This window comes from Rhipicephalus microplus, chromosome 3 (genome assembly GCF_043290135.1).
Source record: "Rhipicephalus microplus isolate Deutch F79 chromosome 3, USDA_Rmic, whole genome shotgun sequence".
Taxonomy (NCBI): Eukaryota; Metazoa; Arthropoda; class Arachnida; order Ixodida; family Ixodidae; genus Rhipicephalus; species Rhipicephalus microplus.
In genome coordinates this window covers 83,607,053-83,631,364 of record NC_134702.1, presented here as the reverse complement: position 1 = coordinate 83,631,364, position 24,312 = coordinate 83,607,053, and the positions used below count along the sequence as shown (strand labels likewise).

Here is a 24,312-nt window from a genome sequence, read left to right as displayed (position 1 = left end):
TTGCAGGACTTGCCTGACAGAGTTCATCTCGATTATGAGTTTATACAGTCGAATCTCGATAATTCAAACTCAAAGGGGCCCGGAAATTTTCGAATTAAGGGGGGAGGCTACACTTGATGGGCAACTTTTTTTTATTTATGTATAGATCTTAACGACATCTCACAGTTCGTGTACTTAGATGTGCAGATTCTAAAAATGTAATTACTTCTTTGATAGGTCAAGTAGTTTCCGAGATACTCCAGAATCAATGTAAAACCTGGGTCCTTTGTTTGCAGCCTAATTAGCATCTAAGCAGGGAGCACCAAAACATTGGCAACAGTGTAAAAACAATGCAGGATGTTTAAGGAGTGCAATATGCTATAAATCAATTTGCTGGGCCAATTTCAACAAGAGCACATCAATGTTCAGAGAAAAAAAAAAGCCACCTTCACCTGTCATGCATGTGAACCTATCAAAAAATGTTTTTATCTGTATATTGCCTTCAAAATAGGCATATTGCATACTACATGCATTTATCTTTTTGGCAAAAAAAAAAAATTATGCATTTAATAGATCGAATGGAACAAAAGTTATTTTCCCTCCAACTTAACAAATGTGCCAAAATTGTTTTGAGAAAACGAAGAAAAACTATTCAAAACACCCTTATTGAGAAAATACTAATAAAATCTTATGAAAATGCACCAGGCATTATCTGGATGCATCCCATTCTTACGCTTATTCTTGACCAGCTTTCTCAGACTTTAGGATGCTTCTTTTTATTTATTTAAGGTTGCACTCTGACGACAGTGCTTCTCCCTAGCCCTCAGGGATGCGCTGCTGAATATCATGACGTCCAGCTGCTCTAGAATAGCAGCAAATGTATTGACATTGCCCGTGTTGAAGCACAGCACAGCTTCTGCATCAGCAGCTTGCACAGCAAAAGGAGAATTGTGCTGCTCCTTTGATACCAAACTCCAAAACACGGATTGGAGGCTTTCATGTAAATTCTGAGTCTTGCCTTGCTGGTATCTTGCCTCGCTGCCTCACCACTCGTCTCCAAAAAGCGCCCAATTTTTAGTGCTGTTGCCGACACTGACGAAAGACCCTCAAGCGTAGTGGTTGTCTCGCGGGCGCACGCGTCGTGAACTTCACTCACATTAGTGTCTGCCCGCACACGGCCGGAGTCGACATAGCGCATGCTGTCAGGAAGACCTGTGTCTACGTGCACTTCACCGTTGCCTATAGCATCGGCACGGTCATAATTCACAGAGCGCCCGCTATCCGGGGAAGCCTTCTCGCACACTTCTTCATTGGTAACATCTTCAGTACACGGGCGGCCAGCGTCCACGCCGCGCACGCATGAAAAGCTCTTCGGTTACAACGTTATCAAACAACGTCGGCACTTGCTCCCGCGACACAGTAGCAGCAGTTCTGCCTTCCTTCCCTTAAGGGGGGGCGCGGCAAGTAAAGTGCCGATTTTGGTCAAAATATGCGATTTTCTGATTTATTTTTTTTCGTAATCTTCAGACCTTCAACTTCCTTGTTCTAAAATATTACAGCGAAACGTGCGCCACAAATCCCGCAATTAGTGTTTTTTCCGAGGCTAGTCGCCGAAAAGTGCGAAAAAAAAGCCCCTGAAACGGTGTTGTTCACGCCGCACAAACGCGCCAAGTTGTTGACCGTGGGCCGCCATTTTGGTAGCTTTGGAAAGAGGAGAAAGCCGGCTTCCCGATGGTCGCGGTCTCGTATTTCGCCGAGTGAAAATAAAAGCGCGAGGAGCAAGTAAAAAAACGAAAACGAAGAACGGCAATTGGCTGCGCGGGTCACGTGGTAGCAGGCGCGACCTCTTACTGGTCAAAGCTGCGCCGCGCACCTTGGCAACCTTGGAAGCGCGAGCGCATCTGCGGCCGCCGTGTCGAGAATCATCCGGCGTGCGCTTCGTTTTTTGCCAGTTTGCTGCTTTTGTGATAGTTCGCGTGCTTTTTTTACCAAGCTTTGTTTACATCGGTGGTCTCTTCTGAGTGCTTGCTCATACTGCGGTGCTATGTTGCCGCAAAAAAAGTTCCGGAGCGTCCATAAGTACGGCAAGCGTCGGAAAGCTTGGAACAAAGGGCAGACGACTGCGGCTGCCGTCCCAGTCGCAGTTCCGGACGGAGCATGCTCTTCAAGCGTCACGGAGCCTCTACTCAGACCCTCCGCTGATTGTTGTGAGGCCAAGAGTGTGGAAGGTGCCACATCGTCGTATGTCAGACCGCCGGATGCCGTCGACCGTGATGGACGCTCTCGCGAACCCGATTGCGGTGGCACCGCGTCGGCAGCCGTTGCAACTCCGGGCGTGCGCGCGTCGAACATTCTATCGCGAGTTTCGGCCCAGATTCCGAGCAGTGAAGAAATCGCGCAGCGGGCGCAGACAAGGCGGGATGTTTTGGATGCCGTAGCATCGAAGTCCGCTTCAAAGCGGAAGCTCGAGCTTCTGAACGAAGGCTGCGACGAAAATGACGGCGGTAAGGACTCCACATTCTTCATTGTAAATAAGAAGATGCTGAACGGTCTGCTTTCGTCAGTAAAGTGCAACAAGTGCGACGAAGGGTCGATACGCCTCGAGACTACGCACTGCCTTGGACTCGCGGCGAGGATGGAACTTTTTTGTGACAATTGTGGCAGAGTGAACAGTGCGTGGTCGTCCCCGAGGTGCTCCGGGCAACAAAAAACGAACCCCTTTGAGGTAAACGTGCGTGCTTTGAGGGCTGTGCAGTCAGTTGGCAGAAAACAATCTGCCATAAATGACATTTTTTCTGCGATGGACATTTCGCATCGAGCACTGCACCACAAGTCCTACCAGAGGCTGCAAAGGAAGTACAGCCACCCTGCCACCACATCAGCTGCCACCCGCATTGAAGCAGAAAGTGCACAGAAGGTGCATGACATTTACAAGGACCTAGGAGGAGTGCCAGCCAACATTGACGTCATTTACGACGGCACGTGGATGACGAGGGGGCACAGAAGTCATATTGGCGTGGGCTGTGTAATCGAGCTGTACACAGGCTTGGTCTTGGACCACTGTGTCCTGTCCAACTACTGCCAAGGCTGTGCTGTTGGCCCCAAGCCTGGTGACGACAACTATGAGGAGTGGCTTGAGAAACACAAGCCACAGTGCCAAAAGAACACCGATGCTAATGCAGGCCAAATGGAAGTAGAAGCAGCTAGGATCATGTTTGAAAGATCGTTTACCAAGTACAAGCTTCGATACATCAATGTGCTCTGCGACGGTGACAGCCGTACGTACCTTGCCCTCACGCAAGACAAGGTGTATGGCTACATGGTGATTAAGAAACAGGAGTGTGTGAACCATGTGAAAAAAAGAATGGGCACTTCCTTGCGCAACCTTCTTGATGAGCACAAATCCAAAGGCCGAGGACTGAGCATGGGTGGCAAAGGCCGGCTGACGCAGGGCCTGATAAAGAAGTTGACGAATTATTATGGCTGGGCCATTAAGAGCCACCCCAATGATGTTCCTGGCATGGAGAGGGCTATCATGGCCACTTATTACCATGTAACATCCACAGACCAGGATCCACACCACAACCTGTGCCCAAGTGGGACTGACTCCTGGTGCCCGCACAATCAGGCATTGGCCAAGGGAGAGCCGCTGCCGCCTCACAAACATAAACTGCCCCCTCACGTGCGAGTGGCACTGATGCCAATCTACAAGCGCCTCTCGAACAAAAAGCTCCTTGAAAGGTGTGCGCAGGGAAAAACCCAGAACGCTGTGGAGAGTATGAACAGCCTCATTTGGTCACTCCAGTCCAAGAGCCAGTTCGCCTCCCTTCGAAGTGTGGAAAGTGCAGTTGCAGATGCAGTCTGCCGTTTCAATGGTGGCTGCAAGAGTGCGCTACAAGAGATCACTGCTCAACTGGGCTTCAATCCAGGAGACTGCTCTTTGCGGCGAGCAGCCGAAAAGGATGCCAAAAGGGTAAAGAGGGCTCAAAAGGCGCATTGTTCCACGACAAAGAAGCGCAAAACTGGGTTGCGCTCTACAGAGGCCAAGGCCACAGCATCTCAGGATTACTGCCCAGGAGGATTCTGAGTGTTTTAGGCATGTTGTGAACTTCCAAACAAGAGTGAACTTTCAAAGTCAGTTTTCTCAACTCTTGATTTTCGCCTATGTGCCTTCGCTAGAACATCTGTCATTTTCTAACAAAGACTGATAGAGTCGTTCCGTTTTTTGCACTAGACTCAGGAGGCCTTTAGCAGTGCAATAAAGCTTTATCTCTCTTCTTACTCATCATTTAAAATTTTTAGAACACATTTTATAATTACTGCAATGTGTGCGCAAAACAACATCCATGTTTTGGAAATTTTATTTATGGTTACAAGAACTAGAAAAATCAACTAATAGCTTCTTTGCACAAGTTGATGCTTTGGGAACATAAAAATATGAAAAAATAATTTCATTTAGCAATAATTATCTCTTTAAGTGTGAAGAGCATTAATTAGTATAATTATGCTTGTAACTCAAAAAGTACAAGAGGTATTTGAAAACGGTTTTCATATTTGGAATCCTCACAATCATCCACATACACACACCAAATTTCATCACAAACAGTACATTAATAAAAAAATTAGTTTTACTTGCCACGTCCCCCCTTAAGGGGGGATGCTACACCTTCCAAAAACTCTTTGATTTTTGCGAGTACCTCAGTCAAATTTGGAGAGCCTATGTAGATTTTACTGCTGATTTCAAAAATCTAATTCTTTTTCTGCTGTGACAATTAGTTTTAAAGATATAATGAACTGCGACTTTTTCAATTAAGGCCTAATTAGCTAATTAACTGTAACTTGGATATTGATGTGCAACCTATAGAACCAATTCGGTATGTTCACAGTGTGCAATAAAGTATAAATCATTGTTCTGGGCTATTTCGAAGCAAAGTTGTGGGATGTTGAATATGACATGAAAAATTTCCCCATCTACACTTGAAACAAAAGATCCATTTAGAGAATTTTCTCCAAAAATTATTACAATAAAACTTACTTTACGACACATCCCCTGCATTTATCTTCGAAACAAAAAAGAAATCGTAATGATAACCCAGATAGAACAAGAGATATTGCTCCGGCATAATGGGAAGCACATGAAAATTGTCCTTTTGAGAAATCGAGAAAAAACGTGGGCACACATTTTTACTGCAGAAGATGCAACAAGACAACCTCAAAACGCACCAGAAGCATAGTCTGAATGCATTCTGTGCTCATGCCTCCTCTTCACTAGCTTCCGGAGTGCCAATGAAGCTGTTCTTTTCTTGTTGGAGACAATGCTGCGACGGTGGTCTTTTTCTCTCGCTCTCCTGGCACCAGTACTTGTCGCATTCATGTCCATTTCTCCTAAGATTGCCGTTGCAGAATTCAAATTGCCCGTGTTGAAGCGCAGCACTGCTTCTGCAACAGCTGCTTCAACAGCGAACAGGGACGCATGGTGCTCCTTGGGGGCCAAACTCCAGATTACCGAATGTAGGCTCTCGTTGGAGTTCTGCGTTTTGCCGCGTTCGCACCTCTGAAGCAGGGCTCTTTCCGAAAGCCGGGTATAAACCGGTAGTAATGCCTCTGCCACGTCTTTCGGTAGATTGTAGGCATGCCTGGGGTCGGGCTCACCCTTTGCTTTTGCGGCATTGTGCCGACACCATGAAGTTTCACCAGCTGGGCACAGACTGTGGTCCGAGCATTCATCAGTGGAGGTGACGTGGCGGTATGTGGCCATCACAGCCTTTTGCATCTCGCCCACGTCACCTTCATGCGATTTCAGAGCCCGGCCATAATATGTGCTCAGCCTGGTGATCAGCTCACCTGTGAGCCTGCCTTTCCCACCAAGGCCTCTTTTCCCATCGCACTTTTGTTTCTGCACCAGGTTTCTCAATGCGGTGCCCATCAGTTTCTGTACATGATTAATACAGTCTTCCTTCTGCACGTCAATGTAACCATACACCTTGGCGTCTTGTATGGCGCAAAATGTCCTAGAGTCTCCATCAGACAGCATAGTTGTGTAGCGCAGGCCATGGCGTTCAAGCGACCTCTGAAATAGAATTAGAGCCGCCTCCACTTCCATTTGCCCCGCTTTGCTGTTCGTATTTTTTTGGCATTTGTGGTTAGCCTTCCATTCTTGATAGCCCTCACTACTAGGCTTTGGGCCCACCTCGCAGCCTAGGCAAAAGTTGGAAAGAACGACGTAGTCCAACACGTAGCCACTAAATAATTCGATAACTGTGCCCACGCCGATGTGGGAAGAATGGCCTCGCGTCTTCCACGTGCCGTCGTAGCTAACGGCAATATTGCCCCGGTGGCCGAAGCACAAGTCATCATAAATTGTTCTAACCTTTTCCGCACATTCGCTCATAGCGGACTCAGCCGCTCGCGTTGCAGCGGGTGCCAGCGTGTTCTTCAAATGCCGCTGAAACGTCTTGCGGTGCATACCGCGGTGTGAGATGCCCATTGTTGCGAAAATATCGTTCATTTTCGTTTGGCCGTTGCCGGTAGCCACCATCGCCCTCGAAGCGAGAAGATTTACCTGAAACGGATTGCACGTTTTCGTGCCGTTCGCGCGGGGCGAAGTCCATTCATTCGCGATCTCGCCGCACCTTTCACACTGCACTAGCACTTTCACGGCAAGTCCGTAGTCCCGATCCCCTCTGACGATCGTAGCCGGTCCGTGGCAGGCTTTGCAACACAAGGCACCCATTATCGCGTTTAGGATATCTAGATGCATAAGCAGATAAGGAGCAGCGTGGTCCGAGTCCTGTGCGGTTGCCTCGCTACAACTCGCGGTGAAAAAGTCAATTTTCCGTGCAGTTGCTGGCGCCGATGAAAGCCGGTCGAGCGTCGCTTTCTCCCGGGCATGATTTTCTTCAACTTCGGCGTTTGTCACCACCTTGGCGTCGATTCGTAGTCGTCCGGAGTTCGCTTCACCGTCATCGTCGTCGGAGGCAACGCGCTCGGTCGCACCATCGCTGAACGGCCGCGGAGCGTCGACACATCGTTCGTCGGAGTCAACCAAGGGCTCTGATGACTTCGTAGACTTTCTCCCACGACCTTTGCATTTCCTGCGACCAAATGCGTGCACGGTCCGATACTTTTTTGCGTTTCCAGGCATGGCGATACGATCAGAAGCTTCAGAGTGCTCTGCCGATTTCGAGGCGTCACAGCGGTAACCCTTTCAAAATGGCGTCGGGTCGCGTATGCAGGCGCAAACCGCGAGCTTCCAGCCAACTTTAAGGGGGGACGCGGCACTTCGGGATCGAAAATCCGAAGCACTTTAAGGGGGGACGCGGCACTTCGGGACCGAAAATCAGCCAAAAAATCGAGTTTTCGCGGACCTTCTTTTCGCGTTCCCGACATCATTGCGCACCTATTTACAAAATTTCATAGCCGAATACCATCAACTTTTATCGTTATTCAACTTTAAAAAACCGAAAACGGGCGTCCTGCCCTTTAAATTGAGGGCGAATAGCGCAGGTTTCGGCTCTACGATACGCGGGAACTACGCGCTCGATCGGCGCCATTTTGGTCTTGTTTGAAAGAACGCGTTTTCAGCTGTTTTTTTTATTCAGTAAGCAACATTGAGCGTTTCCCCGGCTCGAAAAACGGGGCCTCAAAGACGAAGAGCCGCGCTCACTGCCATTGGCTAAACGGCGCACGTGACTGAAATGGCGCTTTCCGGTTGGCTGGAAGCTCGCGGCTTGCGCCTGCATACGCGACCCGACGCCATTTTGAAAGGGTTACCGCTGTGACGCCTTGAAATCGGCAAAGCACTCTGAAGCTTCTGATCGTATCGCCATGCCTGGAAACGCAAAAAAGTATCGGACCGTGCACGCATTTGGTCGCAGGAAACGCAAAGGTCGTGGGAGAAAGTCTACGAAGTCATCAGAGCCCTTGGTTGACTCCGACAAACGATGTGTCGACGCTCCGCGGCCGTTCAGCGATGGTGCGACCGAGCGCGTTGCCTCCGACGACGATGACGGTGAAGCGAACTCCGGACGACTACGAATCGACGCCAAGGTGGTGACAAACGCCGAAGTTGAAGAAAATCATGCCCGGGAGAAAGCGACGCTCAACCGGCTTTCATCGGCGCCAGCAACTGCACGGAAAATTGACTTTTTCACCGCGAGTTGTAGCGAGGCAACCGCACAGGACTCGGACCACGCTGCTCCTTATCTGCTTATGCATCTAGATATCCTAAACGCGATAATGGGTGCCTTGTGTTGCAAAGCCTGCCACGGACCGGCTACGATCGTCAGAGGGGATCGGGACTACGGACTTGCCGTGAAAGTGCTAGTGCAGTGTGAAAGGTGCGGCGAGATCGCGAATGAATGGACTTCGCCCCGCGCGAACGGCACGAAAACGTGCAATCCGTTTCAGGTAAATCTTCTCGCTTCGAGGGCGATGGTGGCTACCGGCAACGGCCAAACGAAAATGAACGATATTTTCGCAACAATGGGCATCTCACACCGCGGTATGCACCGCAAGACGTTTCAGCGGCATTTGAAGAACACGCTGGCACCCGCTGCAACGCGAGCGGCTGAGTCCGCTATGAGCGAATGTGCGGAAAAGGTTAGAACAATTTATGATGACTTGTGCTTCGGCCACCGGGGCAATATTGCCGTTAGCTACGACGGCACGTGGAAGACGCGAGGCCATTCTTCCCACATCGGCGTGGGCACAGTTATCGAATTATTTAGTGGCTACGTGTTGAACTACGTCGTTCTTTCCAACTTTTGCCTAGGCTGCGAGGTGGGCCCAAAGCCTAGTAGTGAGGGCTATCAAGAATGGAAGGCTAACCACAAATGCCAAAAAAATACGAACAGCAAAGCGGGGCAAATGGAAGTGGAGGCGGCTCTAATTCTATTTCAGAGGTCGCTTGAACGCCATGGCCTGCGCTACACAACTATGCTGTCTGATGGAGACTCTAGGACATTTTGCGCCATACAAGACGCCAAGGTGTATGGTTACATTGACGTGCAGAAGGAAGACTGTATTAATCATGTACAGAAACTGATGGGCACCGCATTGAGAAACCTGGTGCAGAAACAAAAGTGCGATGGGAAAAGAGGCCTTGGTGGGAAAGGCAGGCTCACAGGTGAGCTGATCACCAGGCTGAGCACATATTATGGCCGGGCTCTGAAATCGCATGAAGGTGACGTGGGCGAGATGCAAAAGGCTGTGATGGCCACATACCGCCACGTCACCTCCACTGATGAATGCTCGGACCACAGTCTGTGCCCAGCTGGTGAAACTTCATGGTGTCGGCACAATGCCGCAAAAGCAAAGGGTGAGCCCGACCCCAGGCATTACTACCGGTTTATACCCGGCTTTCGGAAAGAGCCCTGCTTCAGAGGTGCGAACGCGGCAAAACGCAGAACTCCAACGAGAGCCTACATTCGGTAATCTGGAGTTTGGCAACCAAGGAGCACCATGCGTCCCTGTTCGCTGTTGAAGCAGCTGTTGCAGAAGCAGTGCTGCGCTTCAACACGGGCAATTTGAATTCTGCAACGGCAATCTTAGGTGAAATGGACATGAATGCGACAAGTACTGGTGCCAGGAGAGCGAGAGAAAAAGACCACCATCGCAGCATTGTCTCCAACAAGAAAAGAACAGCTTCATTGGCACTCCGGAAGCTAGTGAAGAGGAGGCATGAGCACAGAATGCATTCAGACTATGCTTCTGGTGCGTTTTGAGGTTGTCTTGTTGCATCTTCTGCAGTAAAAATGTGTGCCCACGTTTTTTCTCGATTTCTCAAAACGACAATTTTCATGTGCTTCCCATTATGCCGGAGCAATATCTCTTGTTCTATCTGGGTTATCATTACGATTTCTTTTTTGTTTCGAAGATAAATGCAGGGGATGTGTCGTAAAGTAAGTTTTATTGTAATAATTTTTGGAGAAAATTCTCTAAATGGATCTTTTGTTTCAAATGTAGGTGGGGAAATTTTTCATGTCATATTCAACATCCCACAACTTTGCTTCGAAATAGCCCAGAACAATGATTTATACTTTATTGCACACTGTGAACATACCGAATTGGTTCTATAGGTTGCACATCAATATCCAAGTTACAGTTAATTAGCTAATTAGGCCTTAATTGAAAAAGTCGCTGTTCATTATATCTTTAAAACTAATTGTCACAGCAAAAAAAGAATTAGATTTTTGAAATCAGCAGTAAAATCTACATAGGCTCTCCAAATTTGACTGAGGTACTCGCAAAAATAAAAGAGTTTTTGGAAGGGGTAGCATCCCCCCTTAACGGCGAAAATGATGTTGTGATTGGAACTTTTTTGCACCGTCCGGCATTGCGAGACGCACTAGCAGGTATACGAGTCACGACACCTTCACAAGGGCGATACCCTTTCAAAACGACGGCGAACACTGCCAGCAAATTATCGGGAAACTCCATTTTGGTCACGTGCGTCAAGCAACCAAAGGAATCATGCGCTGCGCGTGATTTTCACTTCGGTTTTTTGCTTTTGCGAGGGGCACATAGTTGTCTACTGGAAAAGAAAAAAAAAGCTATAAACGCGACCTTTCCAACAAGACAATGGCGCTGGCGGAACGCGTACTTCGCATGCCTTCGGCGGTGTAAGTACTGCTAGTTTACACTTCAATTTAACGGTCCGCTTGAGCGAAGTTGCTCTTTTTATGGGTTATAACTTGAACAATAAGTGGAATTTCGAAGCCAAACTTTGCTGATAGATGCAGAAGGGCATCGGGAACGTGAAAATAGCGAGAGAGAAAATTCAAATTTTGGGCCGATTTTCCACTTCTAAATGTGCAAGAGTGCCGACACCCCCTGTAAAGTTGTTTGCGCTGCATTGCGCACATGTCTCGCCCAAAAGCCGCATTTCGGGTTACAACTACCGGGTGGTAGGTGGCGTTGTGTTCGGGAGCATTGATCACCACTATCTTCATCATCATGGTATAATCCCTGGCAGAAGGCAAGCCTTAGTGGCGGGCGAGAGAGTTGAGCGAGTCTCTTCTGCGCGTGGCGGTTGCCGCGAACATTTCTCTAGCGTGGGTCACCGATGCGTGGCACCGCAGGTTGCAGGTCAAGGGCCCTCGTGGTAAGTCGAGCGTTGACGACGCCTCCTTAAGTGTGTTTTGGAGTGTTTGTGTAAGGATGCCCTAGCGTGTTGATCTCGATTTATGTTATAATAATTCGGCGACGATATTGTCGTTCTAAAGCAGTAAAATAAATGTCTTTTAGTTTGGTTTGGTTTGGACCGACCGCATCTGCTGTGTCTGTTCACTCCAAGAGCGTGGTGCTCACCATTTCAAGACCCCACAAGTGTCGCGTCCCCCCTTAAAGCCCAAACCCCATAAGCATGAAAATGCACGCGACAGCGACGAGCGACGCGACGTAGATCGGCGTTGCGCGATCAGTCGCTAGCGCAGGCAAACCTCATTCACGCGACGGCTTCGGCGAGCGAATTCCACTGTTGCTGGCATGAGGCCGTCAACTCGCACCAAGAAAACCGCGTAGCGAGCGGTTTCCAATTTAAAAATAAGATATGTTGTTGTGTAATGGAAAGGAAAGTGTTTATTATTGCCTTGCAGCATTCTATATATGCGCATGCGTAATATACATTGCGTTATTTCTTGTTGCGCATACGTGACTCGGGCAGGGTCACGTGCACCTATGTAGTCTTCGTCTTTTCCGGTATTTCGCTATTGGCTGCTTGAGCCCAGCACTTCCGGGCGATGAGCGACGGTTTCCAAATCTGGAGAACCGAGCGATCGCGCGAAAACGAGCACGCGACACGTCGCGCGAACGCCCTGTTTCGTCGCTCGTCGCTGTCGTGTGCATTTTCGCGCTTATGGAGTTTGGGCCTTAAGGAAGTTCGAATTAATAAAAGCTAAATGAACGGAGGACTCACCATGCAGTGGCGCATGTGCATTGAGCTAACGCATGAGGGGGAAGTTTCAGAAGACTTACATTTATTCATGAATCAAAGGACATCCATCATTAATTGAAGTAATCGGTGATGCACGTCTGCACACGTTTGCCTATCAGCGAGTCAATTTTGCTTGCAGCTTGCAAAGCATATCTACTTCGGCTTCAGCATTTTCCTGGCAAAAGAAGTTGCGAGCGACAATGTCCAGAGCCGACACTCTCCAAAGACTACAACAAAACGACTGTGTCTCCGCTACGCAGCCGCAGTGTGGCCAGCAAGTAACAAGAAAGGAGGAGAGTTTCGACGCAGAGAGAAGCAGATCGGCATTTGAAAAAGAACTGAAGATCCATTTAATTAACCCTGCACTTCCAGAACTAGTTCACAGTGGTGCCGTCTCGGTGCTGTCTTCATGTAGGTGACGTTTCAAATAATGCAGCAGCGACGAGACGCAGAAATGAATACGAGAGTGCAGGTGTCGTGCAAGGCCTATGCTACTCATCGGCTGTCTCGAGGGTTGTCGAGGCTGTGCTTCAAAAAAGACTGCGCCGCTTACGTTGTTTGGCATGTGTCTGCTGAAAAATTTTCACTGTCTTAATTGTTGCTCATCGCTAAAACAGACTCGAATGCGATCGGCTGTGTCGTCTGCTGCAGCTGCAGCCATCTTGTGCTGCACAGACTCGGCACTATCTCACGAGCAGGTGCAGGGAATTCGTGAACTGACCTTGCACGACAGCTGCATTTTTTTAAAACGAATACTGCGGTTCACGAAGTGCAGGTGAAATGAATGGACCTCAACACTTCATGACAGGTTTTTTTTTTCTTCGCGTGCGTCGTTGAAAGGAGAACGGTCTGCGTGGCAGGGATGAGAAAGGGGAATGCGTGGCACTGGCGACGCGTGAGAGAAAGCCAACGCTCTGCGACAGCTTTCTTTTTTTTTTCTCTCTCCCTTCGCGCGTTGCGTTAAAAGAAGAAGGGTCTTATGTGGCAGGGACAAAAAAAGGGAGAAGCGTGGCACAGGCGCGTCGTACATCAGCATTTGAGGGAGTGCAAACATTCCGCTGCAGCCTTTTCTTTCCTTTTATTTTCCTTCGCGGGCAGCGTTGAGGTGTCAGAGTGGCCATCCCGGGATAGGGCGTTGGGCTGTGAGCATTTTCGGAGCGCGATAGGCTCGAATATACCGTCGTAAGTGCTTGCCCGCTCGGATTACAAGGCGTTTTTGCCAATTGGAATACACATAGCTTTGATGGGACTTTAGCGTGAGTTCGAATGAACTGGAAGTTTGAATTAAGCGTGTCCGAGTTAATGAGATTCGACTGTATGTAGCTTCTTTACAAGAAATTTGTGTGCAAGCGTTTTCATTGTTCTATTCTCAAAATTGCTTTAAAAAGTTTGCGATTGCACAATATTGTTAGACTGTTGCATCTTTGAAGAAGTTACATGGGAGCTTCTCTCACATGACTGACTGCGGCTTGAGTAATGCATTTTTATTGATTGATTTTTCATCTTGAATATGACCAAGGTTCGCTTGGGACGCTTCTGAAGCACGACGTGGTATTTGGGCATTGCAGTTCAAATACGCGAAGATCTCCTCCAAGGTGAATGGCAGCGTGAAGAAGGGCGTCATATTTTCCACGTACTCGTCTCTGATTGGTGAAAGCCAAGGTGGTGGCAAGTACAAGACGCGGCTCAAGCAGCTCCTGCACTGGTGTGGCGATGATTTCGACGGAGTTGTATCCTTCATTACTGTTTGAGTAATATTTGTTTCTGGTCAAATCTGCTGATGTTAAAGGGATACATATTAGTACAAAGTAACAAAGACTCAAAGGAAACGCAGTAAAAGGTTACAGGATTGTAGGAAAAAAAATTTGGAAATGCGGACTAGCCTGGAAAGTCATTTCCACTCTTGCGCCGAACATATGCAGCGCTTCATGCTTGTTGCACGCCCAAAATTGTTTAATATAACCATGTTGTAGTCAAATATGACCATATTAATGAGAGCGACGGCAAGGTATACAAAGGCTGGGACTGGAGAATACGCTCGATTTTTTTTTTTTTTAATTAACGACAGTTGAATTAAGAATTTTTTTTTGTAGTAATAGGGAGTATAGTAAAGTTGGAAGATTCTGAAGTTATTCGAGGCTTTTCACATTTTAAGGAAAGAAACACGCGTTGCAATAGTAGTGACACTGCTGTTTGCTTTGTTTTTGTATTTTATTGAAAGTGAGTGATGTGTCTTTGCGATTACCTTTTGCCTATACTGACATGCTCGCACACAACTGTTCTGTTCCTGTGCCTTCACTTTTTCAATAAACTGTTCTTTTATAATTTCATTTTTCTGCTTCCTATTATTTCTTTCTTGAGTTTTATTTGTTTGCACTAATATGTATCCCTTTCTGTAACTGTTGTATTCAGTACTGTGTGGTGTTATGCTTGTGCATATGTGCTTTGAAAGCCTTAGTACAATCTATTGTTAATTGCACACTTTCTAGCTCTCTTGAATTTTCGATCCTGTTCATGACGAAACGACAGTTTAAGATTAGGCACACATTAGGGCTGGCCTTTGTGCTCGTGCCTTCAAGGCGGAGATACCACTGTCTTAAAAATGTTTTACTCAACTATAGTCGTACGTCAAAATGAACCCCAAATAGTCCAACTTAATCCTGAGGCCCCACTATGGCATGCCTCACAATCTTGTTCGTACATGAACGTTCCGTCAGAAGTATGGTGGTGGAAGATTGCGAATGGTGCATTTTGTTTGAATGACTGTATGCAGAAAAGTTTCTAAGCTAGTGAAATTACCGCCTCTACTTTTGCTCTTGGAAGTGCATTTCAAGGTGTGTGGTTCAATTGGCGGTGCCTTTTCAGAAGTGTTTGTAGCTTGACACCAGTTCTGAGAGAGACGGGGTAACATCTAGAGAGCTTTCATCGGCATGGTGTTTAGGCCATGAAGAGATCTTTAGCATGTACCGTGTGCATAAGTTGTCTGGCACTCGGGTTCTTGAGAAAGCTACAGCAGAATATGGGTCAGTGAATGTTTTTTTAAATGTTATCGCTGCATGGAACAGCCTGCTCTAGTTTGATTGGTCTTGTGTTTGACTTCTATGCTTAATGCATATTTCACCAAGAACATATCTGTCAGATTATTGTAACATTTGTTGATAATGTTCTTTATAGTAGGTTCTCTGTGCAGTGCTAGCATCATTTTTTGGGCTCCTTGACTGCACGGTCAGATTGTATTTGACGAGTGCCACAAAGCCAAAAACTTGTGTCCCGTGGGCTCCTCCAAACCAACCAAGACTGGCCTCACTGTGCTAGAACTGCAGAACAAGCTTCCCAAGGCACGAGTGGTCTATGCCAGTGCTACAGGTCAGTGACTGGCCAACCTAGCATTCTTTTTAACCATTTCACTTTGGTTGTCAAGTATAGTCATGAGATTTTGTACCAAATAACCGGTGGTGTGTACTATACTCATCATAGATGGCCATACTTGTCATCGTAGGGCCATTTCAATACCTTCCAAGTCTCAGGTCGATCAGTTTGTTTGTTTGTACAGTTGTTAGGAAAACCTCCCAAAATTCAAAATTTCTGTGCATGATCTGGCCGCATTGACAAAATTTCAGCCTCATCCAATCCAGGCTTTTTGTTTATCCATTGCATTTTATTGTAAATGAATGTGGGAGGCGTTCGTCTGAACGCACAGTGGTATCACAGTGATGCGAAACCGGCATATATGAATTCGTGAAGTTTCCTAGCCGGATTCATGTTCATCGAGCCAAAATTCAGATGTTCTGAACACTTCCTCGTCGCGGCAAGTCGTATGAACTTTAGTACCGAATAGCAGCATGCTAGAAGCTTTGGAAGGTCGCGCGCAGCCAACACAAGTACCGTCAGAACTGTGTTTTTGTTTGCCATAATTGCTGTAGACAAAACTGCAGTCGCTCTTGACATGATCATGTATGGCGACGGCATAACTGACAGAACTCCAAAAGTGCACGTGCATCGCACACTCGACCAGTCAAAGCAACATTGCTTTCTACAAACACTCTGGACGAAATCGAGGCAGATGCAGTCGTAGATAGCTAAAAACGACTGTTTTGAGGGCACGTGCACGAAATGGCGGTTGTGGCGACGCGATGACTAGCCGAGGGCACACGGCTAACACAGCGGTAGGTCAAAGGCAATAAAGATGTAAAAAAGGCTACAAGTGTTTTGGCTTTCCTGTTGAAATAATCTAGTACCATTGTTCCTGTTGATCTGCATACTTTGGCTATACCTTTGCATTCAGTTTTCAGTAGGCGTCAAGCGAAACTTTGACCCGCGCTTTCCCAGCAGACGGCTGCGCCGTCCCATCCGTTCACGTGTGTCCCAGGAAGATATACGCAAGTTCTTTTGGAACAAATAGATTTTGCTAGTTGTTCTGATGACACAAAATTTTAGGACATATGAGTATTTTCGCCCCCCTTTGCATCTTGCCTACTGTAGTTGGGAAACCCTACCCTTGAGTATTTGCCCACTTCCAGCCATTGTAAGACAGCAGTGTCGATGTTTACGGACCCCCCCCCCCCCCTTCCCTCACTTTTTTTCTTGTAGTGCAAGGGGGGGGGGGATGGAAATGAATAAGTGCAAACCCTTTCCCTTGATGTGTATGTGCCTGGCAGTATTGGCAAAGCGCCTTTCATTGTATTTCCATGCAGTGAAGGCAACTTCTAGTTGTCCTTCTTTTGCACTTAGTGAAATAAAGGAACCCCATTGAATTAAAAAGAATGGTACCATTTTATTTGTAAAAATTTCTACAAGTTGATGGAAAAAAAAAAACTCTAATAAATGTGGTGTGATTTCCTTCTTTTTCGGGCTAGGGAGAGTGTAATACACTGTCTTATATTCAGTGTTTTGATACATCTTCATGGCACTGCCATTTGTGGCATTCTTTCCTTGAACAATAGTAGAATATAATGGAGTAAAACTTAGTTAATGCTTACATTGAATATGCTTTCTATGCTTGTTTCTTATTTTGCCTACCATGCGGAAATGTTATACATATGTTGCTATATATTCTTTGCCAGCTTTGCTTGGGCTTGTCTCCAGTGTGTAATAAACTGAGTTATTTATTCTTTGCCAGCTTTGCCTGGGCTTGTCTCCAGTGTGTAATAAGCTGATAAGGATTATGTTTAATTGCTAATAAAGTTTCAACCAGTGCATTGTGCCCCAAGCCGAGGCAGTGGGCACCTTAACTTTTCGGCCACATTTGTTAGGCTTTCTGTATTGGGGCAGACATTTGTGCATGTTGGAGTGTGGCTACAGCGGTATTGGTGTTGCATATAGATGAAAGTAGACGCTCAAGTTTAAAACAAACCGACCATAAAATCCTCTGCAAAATATGCGCCCAATGACCGAGCAAGCCCCCACGCCCTCATTTGCTACCTTTGTTTTTTCCGCCATTTTATTTAATACAGAATCCTGCAGCAGTGCTCTAAATGGTTTCCAGTGACCCAATTTCAACGAATCTGTGGTAGATAATAAGTGGATGTTTTTTTTGTACTCTCACAGTGTGCTGCCTCAGGGTTGCATTTCTAGTTGTCACAAATTGTCAGAAAATTTGAAGATGATCTTTTACCCCCCTTATTATAACTCTTGAAACTTTGCACAAGGATTCCCTCTGGATCAGTAAAAATAGTAAATGCATGTCTATTCATAAACACTTTTCATTAGAAGCACTGGTGTGCACTTTGAATTCTTAGTGGCTCCTCTGTTGCCATATTCAGTTTTGATCTAGACCAAACTAGACATCCCCCCCCCCCCCCCTACAAATTTTTCACCTTAGGAGGAGTCTTGCTCGGGATTTTTTACGATAACTTTAGACATTGCTGTTGTGTTGAGTTTGCTACCTTGGAAGGGTGAGACTTCTCAGCCGGCAAGGTGACTTTTTGCCACGGTTGGATGTGTGTTTTCTCTGCAGGTGCCTCCGAGCCAAAGAACATGGCCTACATGACTCGCCTAGGCATCTGGGGTGAGGGAACACCGTTCCGGGAGTTCTCGGATTTCATTTCAGCTGTCGAAAAGCGAGGCGTTGGGGCCATGGAGTTGGTCGCCATGGACATGAAGGTGAGCCTTTAGAATGCAGAGCTTTGTGAGGCTGTGTGCTGGATTTCCGTTTCCCCTAGTTGTACTGAGAAGCTGATGGCCTGTTACGTGCACCTGTGCTTCCCTGATTTAGAAAGAAAGCTGAAAACAGTATCTTACGAATTCGCTGGCCACTGCGAAGGATGTCTTTTCTTTGGCAGTTTACTTATAAAATTATGGACGCTGAACTTCGAATAACCAGGCACACGACACGAGTGGGTTGACATGCCAGCTAAGTTTTATGTTGTTAGCACGCCCCGCCGCGGTGGTCTAGTGGCTAAGGTACTCGGCTACTGACCCGCAGGGCGCGGGTTCGAATCCCGGCTGCGGCGGCTGCATTTCCGATGGAGGCGGAAATGTTGTAGGCCCGTGTGCTCAGATTTGGGTGCACGTAAAAGAACCCCAGGTGGTCTAAATTTCCGGAGCCCTCCACTACGGCGTCTCTCATAATCATATAGTGGTTTTGGGACGTTAAACCCCACATATCAATCAATCAATTATGTTGTTAGCACTTATCAGAAACATATTAATGGGCATTCCAGGTTTCTATTGTAATCGATTCTGCCTAAGAAAACATAAATGTTTGCCATGCTTTCTGGTTAGGGAATGAAACTTGTGGGTTTACTGTCCCTTGATAATCAATACGATTATTTACTTTGTAAACCTTTGTGTACCAGCAAGGCCTTTTCTCTCTTTCTTTATTTGAGTGGAAAGCTCTAGGTGCAGCGCATACCCGTGTTTTCTTGAAAATTATATTTAATAGTGCATTATTTTATTGGATGACTGTACGTCTGAATTATGTTGTCGAAATTTAATTGTGAGGTGTGGACAATGGGTGGCTTGCATTGTGCCAACTGTACTAATGCTTTGTGCCGGGAGTGTTGTCTCCCTGATACATCGATGCATTCAGCAACAATCCTGTGTTGCCATAAGTGATGTCTTGCCAGGTGCATGGGCTGTCTTCACCGATGGTAGTGGCACGAAATTAACAAGGTGTGTCATTACGGGTGCTTAAAAAACGCTTGGTGCTGGAGATTGCAGGTTGCAGTGTACACAGAACAGCGTGACGGCAGGCTTCCCGAGTGGGGTGATGTAATTGCATGCATTGTCTGAGCGGTGAAGATGGGCTGGCTCGTTCAATCTCTCTGCTTCAGCTGCGTCACCTCTGCTCGTGGGCTTTTAGCCGTGGCTGAACATAAATGCAAGGGCTATGTTATCAATATGGACTTTATGTGGGACATGGTAGCGATGCTGAAAACCCGTCAAGTGTGTCCATATAATTGTTATCACAATAAAATTCAGCCAGACTGTCATAATTACTCATTGTCCGATCACTGTGAAAATATTCATTTTGCAGCTTTTTCAGTAAGCACTTACCCAGTTTTTGTTTTGCCTTGCAGTTGAGAGGCATGTATATGGCTCGCCAGCTGAGCTTCACTGGAGTATCCTTCAAGATTGATGAAATACCTCTGGCAAAACAATTCATTGCCATGTACAACGAATCTGTAAAGCTGGTACGTTTTCATCTTAATTGAGTTGTTTTAGATTTATGGAGTGTTATAGAATTTGCAGTTTGTATGCCATTCTCACTCTTGTTTGTGCATTTGTGAGGAAAGTATTGCAGATTTATATGAAGTACAATATTTTGTTCAAAATATTTCGTTCGAAGGCCTGCTGAGAAGGCTAAAATACAATTTCCCGGAAAATCGGCAACGGTATTCTCCTGCCGCACATGCATATGCGTTTCTGCAAACTGCTGATATTTGGAGAACTGCCGTAACACTCTCACTGCACATCACATGTGTACATGTGGCAGAGCCTTTGAAAGCTGCTTGTTGATAAGTGGCGCTAAACTTGGTCGCAGCAGGTTGATCTTATTGCCTGGGGGCTCAGTGTGTGACAGAAGGCACGCTGGATAAGTTCAACACGCACAGTGAACTGCCGGTGTAACCTTTCCGACTTTGCACCTCCACTAGTCTCATGGTCTGGAAGTGGCTGGCTGATGGCTGCAGAAATCACCAGGATTTGTTTTAAGATGTTGTTAGCAACATACAAAGTAAAACAAATAAATGCAGGCTTGTTTTGTTAAGGGGAGACGCGGGTCGAAAAGTCGCGTTTTTTTTCCAAATTTCACCTTTTCTGTTTTTTGTTGCTTTATCATCTTTATACATTATATTTTGACATCTGAAAATATCACAGCGAAATAAGCATCAGAAGTCAGTGAAAAACGCGTCTGAGTGAGCGGCAGTGACGCGCGGCATCACGAAATTTACACAAAACGGGCTGCTGTTCGCGTGCTCGCGGGGCCGCGAAGAGAGCTGTCCGCCATATTGCGGCCGCTGGCTCGTGTAGAGTTGTCCTTACTCTCCACGATCCCGGTTCTTGAAGTCTCGTACGTTCACGAAAAATCTAAAAAGAAGCAACAAAAACAGTCTTTTCCCGCCGTTTCAAACCGCGCGCCACTAACGCAGGGCCGCCATTGGCTGACAGCACCCGTGTTTTCTTGCCGTAGTTCGCTTCACTGTTTTCCGGAGTTATTTTTCGCTGTTTTCGTGCGATGGCAAGCCCGAAAAAGGCCGTTGCCGACCATCGGAAATACAGAAGTAAGAACAAGTTCAGAGGGAAGCGGCGGAGGACGTACAAGAAAGCCACCGCCAACGAAAATGTCCGCGACGGGCCAGCGGCCGGTAGGCCTAAAATCGACCACGGCAACGTCGACCATGGCAACTGCGACGACGAGATCAACGCTGCAGTGAATTTTGTGAGTGCATCGCAGAAAAAGATCGCGTTATTCGAAAACGACGTCAGGCCGAATGCCGATCGTGCCGAAAGCGTAGTGCTGTGCGAGTTGGGTGCATTGACGGCCGTCGTCGCAGGCGCGGCATGCCCCGTTTGTCACGAGAGTAAACTCGCAGTTCGGGCACCGAATAAAAAGCGGAAAGGCCTTTCGGCGTTTCTGGAGCTACACTGCGAGAATGCGGAGTGCTCGGAGAGCATCCTTTCGTCCGCGTACTCGTCGAAGCGGGTCGCGTCAGATGGCGGCCGCGGTGCAAGCAGAAGCTACGACAGCGGGAGTTCGCGTGACGCCTTTGCCGTGAACCTGAAAGTGGTGCTTGCAGCGCGTGCCGTCGGTATCGGGCATGAGCAACTTTCACGATTTTGTGCAGTAGTTGGATTGCCAAACCCTATGCACCATAAGACCTTCCATGCTATCGGCAAAAAGATTCACAGTGCGGCAGTGAAGGCTGTCTGTGAAAACATGCAAAGGGCACGCAGCGTCACCAAAGAGGTGGCTGGTAACAGTGACGTGCCAGTCATGTTTGACGGCACATGGCAAAAAAGAGGCCACAAAAGCCACAATGGTGTGGGAACTGTAGTGTCCTTGGACACTGGTTTGTGCCTGGACTATGAAGTGCTTTCCAACTTCTGCCTGGCGTGCAGTTTGCATAACGACATGGGAGGCGATGAAGAAACATGGCAGGCGTTTCATCATCCCGTTTGTGAGAAGAATTGCGACTGTTCTTCGCATGCCATGGAGGCCGAAGCTGCAGTGCGCATTTGGCAGAGGACTGTGGACTATGAGACACCCCTGCGGTTCACCATCTTCCTAAGCGATGGAGACAGCAAGGCCTACAACGGGGTCTGTGATGCCAACGTGTACCCTGACACTCCAATTGAAAAAGAGGAGTGCACCAACCACGTGGCGAAACGTCTGGGCACCGGCCTGCGGAAGCTGCCAACGCCACTTCCACGAGGGGAGAAGCTGAAGGAGACCACCATCCAGAAGCTTCAAACTTACTTTCAGGTGGCCATTGTGAACAATCGGGGAAATGTCCACAAGATGTACACTGCCATATGGGCCTCATGTTTGCACTCGTGCTCAACAGACGGTGCTGGAAGTCACAAGTTCTGTCCTGCAGGCCCAGACTCGTGGTGCAAGCACCGACGTGCTGAGGCGCAGGGCCAGCCTGCACCGTGCCACACCCCCCTCCTGACCAAGGCCCAGGGTTTGGCAGTCCTCCCAATCTACAAGCGTCTCACAGATGCGAAGCTGCTTGCCCGGTGCCTCCACGGCAAGACACAGAACGCGGCCGAGTCCCTGAACAGCAAAATATGGCTGCTGTGTCCAAAGACCCGGTTTGCTTCCCGGACTGCTGTGGAAACAGCCACAGCCATTGCAGTCCTGTGGTTCAACCGGGGCCACGCGAGCTTTGAAAAGGTGCTGGAAGAGCTTGGGGTGCTTCCTTCGGAGGCCCTGGTTACCCTCAGCGACCGCCGAGACAGCATGCGCATGCACAAGATGAATGTGCGTCAGACCGCTGAGGCGAGGGCACACCGTCGCAGTGCAGCCAAGAGGGCCCGGGTGGAAGAGTCCTGCCGCACCAGCCGGGAAGGGAAAACCTACGGTGCTGGAGAGTTTTAGACAACTGATATTCCCTCTGGACATGTGTGTATGTGTTCAGCACAAGTTTCGTGCTACTGCGTTTTTCATTTTTGTAAATACAGACTTTCAAACTTTCAAACGCGTTTTTCTCATTTCGCAATTTTGGCCAATTTGCATTTTTTGCGGGAAGTGTTTCGGGCACTTAGAATGGTCATACGACGACGAAATTTGGCACACACATTGAGGAGAGTGCGTAGGGTGCCGATATCTACTTGAATCAGCACAACCTATCAGCTGTAAATATCTATTAATAAATTTAATGGTGGTCGAGTGGAAAAAAAAGGGTAGTTTGCTACACAGATGTTTTTTTCATAGTTTCAAAGTTGGAGCACAATTTCTAGCTAGATATCGGCACTCTATGGCTAATAGGGAGCAAAAGGAGCCATTGAACAACTCTCTGCATGAACATTTAGTATGCGCGAAAGTTCCCGGAAAACTTATCAAGTTTCACCATTACTTGAAACACAACTCCCAAACTATTGCACTTATGTAAAAACTGATTACAGATTTGGAATCAGGAGGAAAAACTGCATCAGTGGTCCAATTTCTGAAGCTCTAAGTTGAATAACAAAAAAAAAGTGCTTTCGAGGAGCGTCTCCCCTTAAGCCCAGTGGCTTTATTGGCTTGTGGTTGTATAGGCGAACTACAAACTTCAATGTCTCATTGTAAGGAGCTTGAAATTTCGGATCCCATGAGTTATGTCTGTGGAGTAGGAGATGGTGTTGTTCTAGTAATATCAAAAGTAATCGCATCCGAAAAGTGCCCTGCCTCGGTGCTCTAGTGGCTAAGGTACTGGGCTGTTGATCTGCAGGTCGCTGGATCGAATCCCGGCTGCAGTGGCTGCATTTTCGATGGAGGCGAAAATTCTGTAGGCCGGTGTGCTCAGATTTGGGTGCATGTTAAAGAACCCCAGGTGGTCTAAATTTCCAGAGTCCTCCACTACGGCATCTCTCATAATCATATGGTGGTTTTGGGACGTTAAACACCACATATCAATCAATCAAATCTGAAAAGCTAAGTGATTGGAAAATAATTGCCTGTTTCACTTGACATCTGCATGCGGCCAGGCCGACAGTGGTCATTGCAACCTTGTGCCTCTCTTAGTGGTTGTTTGCTGTTGTGCAGTGGGTGGATGCTCGTGCAATGTTCCAAGAGGCAGCTGAGCTGATGGAGGGTGATTCGCGCATCAAGAAGACTATGTGGGGCCAGTTCTGGGCCTCGCACCAGCGTTTCTTCAAGTACCTCTGCATCGCTTCGAAGGTACCGCACGTGGTGTCCCTGGCCCGAGAGGCTGTCAAAAATGACAAGGTGAGCAGTGGATTACCCACGAGCACAAGTGCGCGTTATCCGCAATTCCTTGTGCTTCACCAATTGTGATAGGATTCTTAAGTTTGCGTGGAACTCGTGGATAACTGGGACAGGCTTGCCCGGTTGTAATACAGTCGAACCTCTTTAGAAGAGGCACTGTTAAAGAGACAAATGGGTATAAGAAACACCAGTGTGCTTATAATAAGATATGGCTTGATAAGAAAATGCATACATGGTACCTGCTTATAAGAGACATCTCATATAAAAGACAGCAATTGCTGCCCGGAGCATGCTTCTTATAAAGGGGTTCTACTGTATTGTTATCCCACTGGCATATCTTTTCTCCGAAGAAGTCTGGCCTTTGTGTTTTTGTAAAAGGACATGGCAGAACCTGGCCTGTGTGGACATTGTAAACTGCGGTAATATGGAGCTAGTCAGAAACTGCATGCAAGTGCCAATGCTGAATTTTCTGACCCTCACTTGGGTAGGCTTGTTTAGGGACCTGTGAAGTGTCTTGGTCTTAGAC

The 24,312-nt window shown here is 47.3% G+C and overlaps 1 protein-coding gene across 1 annotated transcript in view; it reads left to right on the top strand.

Moving 5' to 3' along the window:
* LOC119172950 (protein strawberry notch homolog 1-like) overlaps nucleotides 1-24,312 on the top strand; it is a 66,670-nt gene that overhangs the window by 24,016 nt on the left and 18,342 nt on the right. The window contains exons 8-12 of the mRNA XM_037424092.2: nucleotides 13,483-13,644; nucleotides 15,145-15,280; nucleotides 17,871-18,016; nucleotides 19,435-19,548; nucleotides 23,604-23,786. Coding sequence (XP_037279989.2) covers nucleotides 13,483-13,644; nucleotides 15,145-15,280; nucleotides 17,871-18,016; nucleotides 19,435-19,548; nucleotides 23,604-23,786 — 741 coding nt within the window. The remainder of the gene's footprint in view (nucleotides 1-13,482; nucleotides 13,645-15,144; nucleotides 15,281-17,870; nucleotides 18,017-19,434; nucleotides 19,549-23,603; nucleotides 23,787-24,312) is intronic.